Below are 12,522 nucleotides of genomic sequence, written 5' to 3' on the forward strand. Positions count from 1 at the left end.
AATAGAAATCAGGGAACTTTTTCCTCAGCTAATGTCCAGCAGCTACCTTCATACCCGGCCGCAGTCAGGCTCCTTATCTATATCATTTATATACATTTCTGCCTCACTGCACAAATCTCTGTCTAACTCTCGATTAATTCCTTTATCAGATTCCCTTGCCATCACGTAGGTAAGGTCCTACTGTACGTTCATTTACAAGGCTTGTTCCACTCCCGGTAAGCAACTCCCTCACCTCTACTAATGTATTTTCTCGCATTATTATCAACATTTACTATTCCGAGGGGGTTCACCTTTCCTAGCCATCCCCTCCTCTTTTAATTCATCGAATCACATGGGGTCTAATTGCAAAGTATTAAGAATAGTAATTATCCGGAGGAGAGAGCTGAAGGATCAGTGGGCCGGAGCTTTACCGTCTAATAATCACCGGCAGACACCGGTCAAGCTCTTAGCTTCTCCGCATCGGGCTCAATACGACTACTTTCTCGGCCTCACCCTGAGGCATGTATTATTCGCCCGTTCTCATAGTCTCTAATTCCATGTCTAATTCTCAATCATGTCTCAGCAGAATCCATGCCACCCGGTAAGGTAAATCCTTCATCAAGTGGTCCGATCTTAATGTTCATCCACTTTCCTCCTTTTTGGGGGTTCCCTATATACTCAGGGCTTTAGATATACGATTTCAGGATCGGGCTCTAATCGCCAAAGACTTAACATTTATCACGTGTCAATAAATGTTCTTTAAACAAAATGAAGTCTCTCCCCATCCACCTCCTTTCATCATATCCATTGCCAAGAGAGCTAATCCAAAGTCCTCATCACATCCCCTCTTCATCCCATCTCCTCATCAAATCCAGATCTTCAGCATCATCACCAGTGTCTAGACCCCAGGGGGGTTCCCTATATGCTCACGGCTGCATTTCCCCCTTTAGATATATGATTTCAGGATCGGAGTCTAATCGCCAAAGACTTAACATTTATCATATGGCATGTGTCAATAAATGTTCTTTAAACAAAATGAAGTCTCTCCTGATTGAATTATATTTTAGAAGTGTGTTGAGTATCAATAAATCACACATGTGTGGTCTGAAATATGTGAATATCTTTAAATGATTTACTTTACTCAACATAATAACCATGACCAATTTATTGAGCAGTGCAGGCCTGACTGGAAACACATAGATAATTAAACTCCTACTCAAAACTGAGACAATGCTTGTTTGGCTGTATTAAATATATGAAGTATCTAACACTTTGCAAAGGCAATGTTATTACAATCAATATATCTACATAGGCTTCATTATACTCACATTTCACAACAGACGCCTCTTCTATGTCTTGTGGCTCTATTTTCCTCCCGTTTTGTAATCGTAATTCTGTATATTGAACTCTGAGTCATGCCCCATAAAGCTAAACTGCATTCTCAAAAACATTTCAAGGGAGACTCAATTTCTCACGGAATATTAAAACAAAACTTCTTGGTTATGTTCCGTCCACCCTAACCACCATACACAGACTTCTGCGGACTCTGATTAGTAATGTATTTGTAATATGACAAGAACAGACGTCATCCAAAGAAAATAGGTTTGACTTAAAACGTTATTGTCTATGCAAACATCATCTTCTCTTATCTTCCTCCAGAAAATGCTATTTTGTAGTATTTGTTTTTGTTGTATTCAAGAAACGCCTGAATGTATTTTTTTAAAAACCCACTTTTACCAACTTGCCTTAGGGGAAGTTCCTCAGTTAAACTACTCCTGCATCCTGTAAAGCAGTGGTTCTCAACTGGTCAGGCCTCGGGACCCACTTTTTCCTTTGTCAATAAATCACGACCCGACATTTTGAACCACTCAAATCTATTAAACAAAAAATTGTGCTGTAATATACGCTTTTTGGAATACAAATTCCAATTTACAGCATATACTATCTGTAAAAGATAACCAATCAGAACAGTTTCTGGGCTCACTAGACTCCCCTGCGTCTTCCCTCTCACAGCTTTAGTTTCCTCTGATCTTCATCCTTCGGCTGACTCTGAATGTTCGCAGTGAGGTCCACATGTGAGGACACACACGTGGCAGCGCGCAGGGTAAATGAGAGGAGAAATAAAGGAGAAGTCCCAGCAGAGCCTGCAGGCTTCAGACTGAGGACATGTCAGTGTGAATCACTTTACTGAGTTACTCTGAGGCTCATCATACAGACCCTCCTCACAAAGCCTTCCTCTGCTTCACCCACAATACAGGATGTGTATTTTTAAACCTTTATCTACAGAACGTTTTAAAGCATGAATGCTGCATTTCAACTGAGTTACAGTACACTCTGTAAGGAAGACTAATACTGATGCTTTGTATTTATGGTGCCCTTTTAAACAATAATTAGTACTACATTTCCAAGCTGCACTGCCTTCTTTACTGAGAGTGGATTTCAATTCAAATGTGCTATCTCGCTTAAATTAAAAATGTAATCTGATTTTTATCAATTCATTTTATGCTAAACATAAAAACAAAACAAAAATACTTTTAGAACAATCCTCTAAATTGTACTCATGAAATAATTAACTGAATCTTGTCCACACTTGGGCATGTTACAGTTAAAATACATGAAATGTGTCCGTCCAAAGGAAACCGCTCGCAACAGCTGGAGACGCTGTAGTAGTACATATGCCGGGCCTGTGGCGCTGTACTTCCGCCACAAAATACACCAAAAGCAGCGAATAAGACATGTAGGTAGAAGATGGCGGATATTCATGCAAGAAGGGAGGCATTTGTGTGGACTGACGAGGAGGTAGAACTTCTGCTAAGGGTCACACTAGACTGCAAAACGACCAAAGTACAGGAGAATGTTGACTGGGAGTCCTGCAAGTGTAACTATAGCGATATAGGGGTCGCATTTCATGCGCAGTATCCGAGGACCCCGACAGACAAGGATTTCCCTCACGACACAAACGCCATTACAAAGGTGGGGGGGAGGCGAGACCACTGGGGGCGCAGGACATGGAGCTCTTGAGTCGGGTCAGCGACAGGTATCAGCCAGGTGCCGACCATGGCGAGGGGGCGTCGGGCGGCTCTGTTTACTTCCAGTTCGGAGGCAGCAGGTCCCGCCTCGGCTCCGCCTCTTTGCCCTTATTTGGAGCAGGCGGGATTAGACTCTGATGTTGCTGTCAAGCCGTTAGTGGCCAACTCCGCCTACTAAGGGCTTCACGGCAACTCTGCAGAATCCTATGGGTGACGTCACGGACACTACGTCCATTTATATATAGGCTACAGTCTATGGTTTACACACAGACTTTTGTTCCTCCATGTTTCGTTGTTATTGTTTCACTGGGCGGACCCGCGATTTTTTTTCAAACGCTCCCTTTTTTGGTCCATCTGCGGTGGTAATAGGTTTTGTGCGCTGTGATGATTCGGCTGTTCCTTTAGTAGGCTAATGAATATTAAATGTTGTGAGGAAATCTTTCCACCAATAATTCCAATAAGTAATCCAAAATGTATTCACTTCAGGTTTACGAAAGTAACTGAGACTTTAATATTGTATTGAAAAAAAGTTACATTGCACACACACAACACACATCACACAAATTGACCCGATTGGCGGTTCTAGTGTTAAATAAACTCACTAATTAATTAAACCAGTTCAATACGCATTATTCTTATCATTCTTTATGAGCGCAGAAATAGTCTTAAAATCAGACCTGTTTTTTAAATGAAATCTGACGGCAGGCAGTTAGCTCTGATCACCTATGATAAATGCGCCACACCTATTCGCTGGCCATTCAGCCACAGAGCTCCCTCTATACAAATCAAACTGTGGACGGTGTGAAAGCAACTATTGTTTTAAATAATGGTCGGAATGTGACCTGTGAGCCTTCTGAATTACCGTGGGACAGCACATTCTAAACTAAAATGTTCAATCAATCAACATCTTATCTTATCTTAATAATATCTTCATATTAATAATAATAATAATAAAGACGAAATCAACACACGGCAATTCAAAGTGCTTTACAAAAAATGAAAGACATTAAGAAAATGGCATTTAAAATCAGTCATTAAAAATAAAAGCTAATAAAATAAACATTAAAAGAAAAAGTACATGGATAAAAGTTACAGTGCAGTCTAATATATGAATAGTTCAATTAAAAGCAGCGACAAAAAGAAAAGTCTTCAGTCTGGATTTAAAAGTAGTAAGAGTTGCAGCGGGCCTGCAGGTTTCTGGGAGTTGGTTCCAGATATTTGGAGCATAATAACTGAACGCTGCTTCTCCATGTTTAGTTCTGACTGGGGACAGAAAGCTGACCAGTCCCTGAAGACCTGAGAGATCTGGATGGTTCATCATTTAGCAGGAGGTCAGAAATGTATTTTGGGCCTAAACCATTCAGTGCTTTATAAACCAGCAGCAGTATTTTGAAATCTATTCTTTGACACACAGGAAGCCAGTGTAAAGACTTCAGAACAGGAGTCATGTGATCCACTTTCTTAGTGTTAGTGAGGACTCGAGCAGCAGCGTTCTGAATCAGCTGCAGCTTTCTAATAGATTTTTTAGTGAGACCTGTGAAGACACCAGTCCAGTCTACTGAAGATAAAAGCTTAAAATCAGACCTGTTTTTCAAATGAAATCTGACGGCAGGCAGTTACCTCTGATCACCTAATGATAAATGCGCCACACCTAATCGCTGGCCATTCAGCCACAGAGCTCCCTCTATACAAATCAAACTGTAGACGGTGGGAAAGCACCTACAGTATTGTTTTAAATAATGGTCGGAATGTGACCTGTGAGCCTTCTGAATTACCGTGGGACAGCACATTCTAAACTAAAATGTTCAATCAATAAAGTAACATCTTATCTTATCTTAATAATATCTTCATATTTATAATAATAATAAATCATACAGTATGTGTCCGAAAGGGAGCAGGAGGAAGCAAACACAAAGATATACAAAAAATATACTGCATATTAAAGCAAACGATTGTAAAGGTAAACGTATGAGCATAACAAGTAAAGAAGTGTAATGTAAACATTTACATTATTATTATGATTATTTAATATATAAATACTATATATTATTGAATTACAAGATTAGATATACTTTAGTTGATCTAAAATATTGATGTGTTCAAATGTTCTTCAAAACACAACTGCAAGTCCATGAAACTTGTCTTTCTGTATTTGTGAATGAAGCCCCATCTCCTGGTTAAAACCTGAAATTGAAAATCTGGCAACACCCTCTTGGAAAATAGTGGGAGGGCTTAACATTCCTCGATACTGGTCTTAGGCAGGTCGTAGGCAGGAAGCTGTAAGCTGGAGTCTGAAATGAGGTGCTACATCTGTATACTATATGTCTCCTTAACTATTTGTGTCTTCAGCTGATAATACAGTCTATGTCGCTCCGCCTCTCTACCCCCCCTCCAGTGTCAAGGCCCCATCTACAGCCACCAAGTGGATCTCCGTTCAGCAGACAGATAGACAGGGCTCCAAACCTTAAAGTTTAAATGTATCTTATTTACGAGAACAGCCTTAAATTGTTGTTTTCTTGTGTGTCATGATTGAAATATAGCAGTGTTTCACAAACCCTATACATCTTTAAATGTGGAGCACCCCTTTAAGATACAGAAATTATATTTTTTCCTCTCACATGAAAAAAGACACTTCCTAAATGTTTATTCTATATATATATGACTTTTCTATCACTTTTGTCTTAGATGGAATCAGATTGATATGTCATTATGTTGAGGTCTAAAGTCTCCTCATAGTTAACCAGCAATACATATTTAATGTGCATTACATGAGCTAACTTATATAAAAGTATAATATCATGGTGCTACAGTATATTTGATATAGTCTGATGATCAGTTTAGGGTTGACATATTGTTGGAAAGTTCCTCAGTTTGAACCCTTATGTGTTCCAGTAAATGTGTTTTTCGTCCACACGAGCAAGAGCAGGATATCCTGACCTTTCCACACACAAATACACAACCTCCAAAACACAATGCACATTTCACACCACATAGTTTCTCCATTATCCTGCGGGGCAGAATGACATGTTCCACCCTCACACTCAATGCCTGCTCAATCTGAGAGGATACACTATCCTCTATATCCACTCTCCATAAAGACCTCACTGCTTTATTTCCCTTACCGTCCGTCTCTGTCAGCAGCTATGAAAAGACCACACACAGTCTCACAGTATACACATGCATAACACACACAGATTAAACTTCATCACTTGAGCCGATCGGCTAAAAATACACAACCTTCCTTTCTCTCAGTGATGCCTTCTCCCTCATGGAGACAAGCCCGAAATACTCCCCTCTTCATCTCACTGCAGAGTATTGTTCACAGCAGTCGTCCACTGAAAGCCCCAAAATTACACAAAAAAAGGATACACAAAGAGTAAAAGTGTTTTTGTCCTCAGCAACTGAGACACCATAGAGTGACGTGACCGTACCGTCGCTGAACAGAGATCCTCTCAATAATAGATATAACAAACCCAAACAAAGCTGGACTCAACAACACATTTTGAAAATGCAATGAGTAACATCTTTCAGTTTCTGAAGACAGACTTTAGGTCACAGCAGGGGGCCCGGGGGCATAAACTAGGTGCAGGAAAAAAGCACTCCATAAAACAGACAAGTACCGAACTGGATTATGCACAAATCAGAAACTGTCAAACACAACAGACTGTAGGAGGTATAATGAAGAAAGAAGGACAGTACTGTCAGAGTAAGTGATGAAGAACGCAATGATACATGAAGGAATTTTCTAGGAAAGGCAGATACAAAATATTTTAATCAATTTCTTCACAGAGACCTGAATAATTGAGCAAATAGCTTGTGTATTTTTGGCCTATCTTTTTAAATTGTATTTATTTATTATTATTAACTTGAACTTTTTATATTTTCAGCAAAAGTTCCACACTACAGTCCAATAGGAGGCAGTAAGGCAACCCGGTATCACGGCAAGACGTGAACATGTGACGATTTACCATGCTGGGAGACGTGAAGATAACGGCATTGTAATACACGGTTCGACTGCAGGAGGAACTGCGGCCAAAACTGAAAACGTGACGTGGATCATAAATATATAAGCAATCAAACAACATCTTACATTTCTTTTCACACAATACGTCTCCTTGCAGTATCAACATTAATTCGGCTGACTTTTATATTTGATCCAATTGGTAGATAGGCTGTATTTACACCAAGCCCCCAGGAAATGCGCCGGACTCTGATGAGAATATTCGTGCTGGTCAAACGGCGGTACTACACTTCCTTTAGGTAGCTGGGCCCGGAAACACTTTTTCCCATTGTATTACATGGGGAAAGAGTGGTCTGTAATTCGTTGGATAATTTTTTTTAAACTAAATAAACTACCCAGTATGAACGTTTGTATAGCCCTTATTAAAAACATTCGTTCCTCAAGTTGTCAAAATGTGCTAATAACGTTATTCTGAGAGTTATTTCCCTCGGCATTATGAACGCGCATCTAACCCACGGGACCGCGCCGCCCGGCACGTTCAAGTTACGTGTTCAGTACTACATGAGTTTCTCTTTACCCATGGATGCACAATAACAACGGACCATATCGCCTTACTGCCAGCCCACGGAGCTGTAATAATGGATATATTGCACATGTTTGCTGTAATTCATCCTTTGTAAAATATTATACTACATGGGCTGTATGATGTAAATCTTGTACCGTAAATGTTGTATTAAATAAAGTTAATATTACCGATGTAGATTAACGTTCCTGTAGCTTCTTATTGCAATTGTTTTAGTTACTTGTGAGCTACTTAACATGAATAATCACAGTTACTATCCTTTTACTCCATCACATTTCAAAAAGAAATAGGCTATTGTTATTTTAACTCCACCACAGTAATCCATCACCAGCTTTACTTTTTAGATAAAGTTTTAACTCACAATTGATCATAACAGGCTTCAACATATACATTTTTATATATTACCAAGTGGTTTCATGTACAACCCACACAAGTATCATACTAAATTAAGCTCTGTTGCTTGGATATCACTAGATCCTGATGTCAGCGTAATATAAAAGTACATAACGATTGATGTGTAACTTAGCATAATTTACTAGCTAGCCGCTAGCTGCTAACTGCCGCCTCGTTAACATAAATCCAGTACCATGCTGTCATGAACGCGCGGTGCTGTTACGTGTATGCAAATTCCGTGCTTAATGTGAACGAGCCTTTTGGGCGGCGTGGTTAAAGTTGCGCATGCTCTATGAGCGCACATACGGGTACTTCTCAGGCATGCCGGGTAATCTGTGACGTTTCGCTCTCTCAAAAGTTGGGCCTTTTTGTCATCATGCGCCATTGAGCAACTCTCATAGGAATGAATGAGGCCCCGCCTCCCACGCTGTATCCAGTTCTTATTATACATCCATGATTTACACCATAACGGTGCACAGCTGATATAAAGGGACACCTAGTGGTTAAAGCACGTTATTGCATTTTATTATTTGTATTATTAGATATTAATAGGAGGATGTGCAAAACAGACAAACTAATAAGGCTTAATTTAAACATTAAAGAATACTTTAGGTTAAGGTCTTCTTTTGAATAAGAAAAAAGCTTTGGGGATATAGAAGAAGAATATGGAGGGATGAAACCCTCTTTAATGGTCACACATGCAGAGCACACAGCACACACAGTGACATTTGTATCTACAGGTAAATATTAAGCCTGACAAAGTACTTAACGTCTAATATATTGCTTTCCTGCAATGTTAACTATGTTTAAGCACTTATTCTAACTGATATTATACATATGTATTATACTCTTATAAGATGTATGTAGATAGTATAAGAAATGTTCAGAATATGACAGTTTAATGGTGGAGGTATACACACATATTGATAGATGTCTTGTAATGCATTGTTGAGGAACCTGCGACCCAAGTTTTTCATTCTTTGCATAACTACACCGTAGGCCTATATGATATGTCAATAAACCTTAGAAAATCTTGAAATCTTGAAAGGGATGTGCAAAATAGTCATTATATACAGTCTTTAATTAACTATTAGTAGAGAATAACGTGTAATGAATATACTTTATAGGGATCCTATTAATATCTAATAATAAAATAATAAAATTCAATAACGTGCTTTAATCACCAGGTGTCCCTTTATATCAGCTGTGCACGGTTATGGTGTAAATACAGCCTATCTACCAATTGGATCAAATATAAAAGTCAGCCGAATTAGTGTTGATACTGCAAGGAGACGTATTGTGTGAAAAGAAATGTAAGATGTTGTTTAACTACTGATATATTTATGATCCACCTCACGTTTTCAGTTTTGGCCGCAGTTTTTCCTGCTTGTCTAGAAGTCTTCTCATCAGGGCTCTATAAATAGAGAACTACAGCAGATATGTAATATTTCATGCAGCCGAACCGTGTATTACAATGCCGTTATGTGATGACTTTCAAAGAGAAAAGCAAGCACACTCGGAATAAAGTATTATTTTATTTTTTTTAAATGTTTTCGGATTTCACATCGCATAAACACCAAATCCCAGCGTGCATTGCGGCTAAACCATCCAATCATCGAGCTGAGGATTTTGCCTTCGTCTGTTTCCGGTTTCGTTTATGACAGATGTATTTTGTTATACACACATTCCTTCACATTTACATTTTAATTTACATCAAAGTATTTCATGAGGCCTTCTAACATTTTTTTAAATATAACTACGGTTGTAGTTGAAGAGTTTGTAAATTAACATGAACCAAAGCTGTTGCCTGGCAACGCAATCGCACAACGTCACGTCGGTTAATTCCACATCCACACGCATGGATTACCATTGATTTAATACATTAATGTAGCCTTTGTTTCTGCTAAAAGAGGTGTCGACCAGCTGGGGCAACAAGAAAATCGGTGTAATCGAGTGTGACCATTAAAAAAAAAATCATTATTATATTAATATTGACAATAACAACCGACCGTCGGGGTAGCATTTTCTTGGCATTTTCTCCACTGGTTAACATAGGTTAACAATACCGTGTAACTGTCACGTTTGAAGGGACAAAATCGTGTTGTTATTAGCATCTGGTTAGCTAGCTTTTAAGCAGAGGTTGAGTTCAATAATTTGTACGGCCCTCGCAGGATGTTGTAAAAATTGAAAGGAAAAAGGTTCCCCACCCCTGCTGTAAATAACAATAAAAACCCATGATTTATAACTTAACATCTCTGTCTCCTATTGATCTGAGTATATTATAAAGAACAGCCATTGAAGCATTATTGTCAGATGGTATATTACGCTGTTTTTTTTCTGCTTCGAATAGTTTTCTCTTTTTTCACCATACCTGTGTTTGCATCACTGGTAAGACACTTCACCCCAAATTGCTCCTGTGGGGATTGACCACAATACTGAATGTATGTAAGTCGCTTTGGATAAAAGCCTTTAACAAAATGACATGTAATGTAAGGCACTAAATATGTGGATTTGACTTTATTGAGGTTGTAACATTTCCATGGCAGTGTTTGAACTTATGATGTGTAGACTCTAGCGTTGCTAACATCTTCGCATGCTAAGACTCACTTTCACATCCCAAATCGGACTATTTTAAATTCACAAATGACCTCAACTGCAAAAGGGTTACAGGCCTTTGTTTAAGCAGGTATATATTAAAGACAGGCCTTGATTTCAAATTCATTCCGTATGGACAGCCTGTGTATACCATCAACTTTTTTTAACGAAATTCCTTCTTCTCTGTCAGTGGGTTTCCTTCAAAGCTCCCTAGCAGATCAGAGATCTCAGTTTATTGACGATGCACTTTAACGCTGGCTGCCACCTGCAGAAAATGGAAAAGGAGGAAGTGACCTCAGAGCACCTGTCAGTCACTCATCACTGCAGGGCAGGCTGATGGTTCTGACCTGTATGACGTTCAGAATCCTGGTGCTGGAGTTAGTGCTGGCTGAATTCAAGTTGCTACAGCCAGGAATTCATCTGAGGGAACTGAAGGTGTTTCAGGTGGAACACAATCTGAATCTCCTGTATGATGAATGGTGTAGAGGAGCTAATGGTTCATAATTAATGCTAAATAGAAAATGGCACGTATATATCAATGTTGTCTGTACAGTTTGACTTTCTCCGTACCACAGAAGTTGACAGCAACTTCGGCTCTTAGCTGACGTTATAAAATGTTCAAAAAATGTAATATTCCTTTAGACAACGGAAAAGGTTGGAGAATTCAAATTTCAGAACAACTTTAGGGCTCTCTCATCATGGATTGAAAGAGTGCTTAATCGTAATAATCTAGCATGGAAACATGATTAATTGTTTCATGATTGAGGCATGGTTTCACAGACGTTAAGCCAAAACACAAAACAGAACTCACATTTTAATGTTTTGACACAACAATAACAATTCACATTCAGTAGTTCCTCTTAAGACCTGCAGACATGCCTAAAATGTCAAAGTGAAGTATCTCAGAAGGCTTCTCCTGATAATTAGAGTGTGTGTGTGTGTGTGTGTGTGTGTGTGTGTGTGTGTGTGTGTGTGTGTGTGTGTGTGTGTGTGTGTGTGTGTGTGTGTGTGTGTGTGTGTGTGTGTGTGTGTGTGTGTGTGTGTGTGTGTGTGTGTGTGTGTGTGTGTGTGTGTGTGTGTGAGTCCCCTCACCTGGGCCATGGTGTTCAGCAGGACTTGCTCCTGGTCCTCAGCATGGCTTGTGAAACCTCAGGTTGGTTGTGGGTGGATGCTGTTTGATGATGAGGGGGGTGTGGGGGGAGTTCCCTTTACACACACACTTTAGGATTAAACCACTCGTGTCTCTGGTGCGTTGCAAACCCCCACGATCGCTCACATCACCTCCTCCTCCTCTTCCTCCTCTCCTGTGACAGCACTGACAGTCCACTGAAGCGCTCTTGGAAATACTCCTCTTTCTTTTTCTCCCCCTTCCTCTCACTCTTCCGCCCTCTGCCAACCTGGATGCACTCCCTTCTTTTCCTCCTGACACAGAGTCAGGGCAGGTTACATCCTTTTATTTATGTCCTTCACGCTCCGGTCCTCCCTGTTCCAGTATGTGTTGGGTTGTAATCTGGGCTCACACACTGCCTCTCCTTTTCCTCCCTCCTCTGGCTCTCTCAGCTGCCCCCCCTCCTCCTCCTTCCTGCTTTTCCCCTCCCTCACTGTACACAGCATTAGTGAGAGACAGAGGGGAGGGGTGGAGGGATCAGAGGGATAGAGTGTGTGTGTGTGTGTGTGTGTGTGTGTGTGTGTGTGTGTGTGTGTGTGTGTGTGTGTGTGTGTGTGTGTGTGTGTGTGTGTGTGTGTGTGTGTGTGTGTGTCTGTGTGTACCATGTGACCTGATAGTGTAGTAGGATTCCCCCAGCAGCTGTCACACTCATTCCTTCATAGAGCTGCACTTAGAGCTGCATGCACCTCCTCTGATGACCCGTGCTGGAGAAGTGTCAGTGGATCAGGATCCTCTGAAGGTTTAACAGTAAGACGCTCTGAAGGCTGTTCACATTTACCCACCATGATGAAGTACATTTGAGGAAATACTTTGT

General features: G+C 40.1%; 1 protein-coding gene across 1 annotated transcript in view; it reads right to left on the reverse strand.

Annotated features, from left to right (window-relative positions):
- LOC117545174 (rho GTPase-activating protein 23-like) overlaps positions 1-12,027 on the reverse strand; it is a 165,809-nt gene extending 153,782 nt beyond the window's left edge. The window contains 1 exon segment of the mRNA XM_034214863.1: positions 11,633-12,027. Within this exon segment, the coding sequence (XP_034070754.1) occupies positions 11,633-11,641 (9 nt within the window). The 5' untranslated portion in view covers positions 11,642-12,027.
- Between the last annotated feature and the right edge of the window lie 495 nt (positions 12,028-12,522).

Source organism: Gymnodraco acuticeps, unplaced genomic scaffold (genome assembly GCF_902827175.1).
Source record: "Gymnodraco acuticeps unplaced genomic scaffold, fGymAcu1.1, whole genome shotgun sequence".
Classification (NCBI taxonomy): Eukaryota; Metazoa; Chordata; class Actinopteri; order Perciformes; family Bathydraconidae; genus Gymnodraco; species Gymnodraco acuticeps.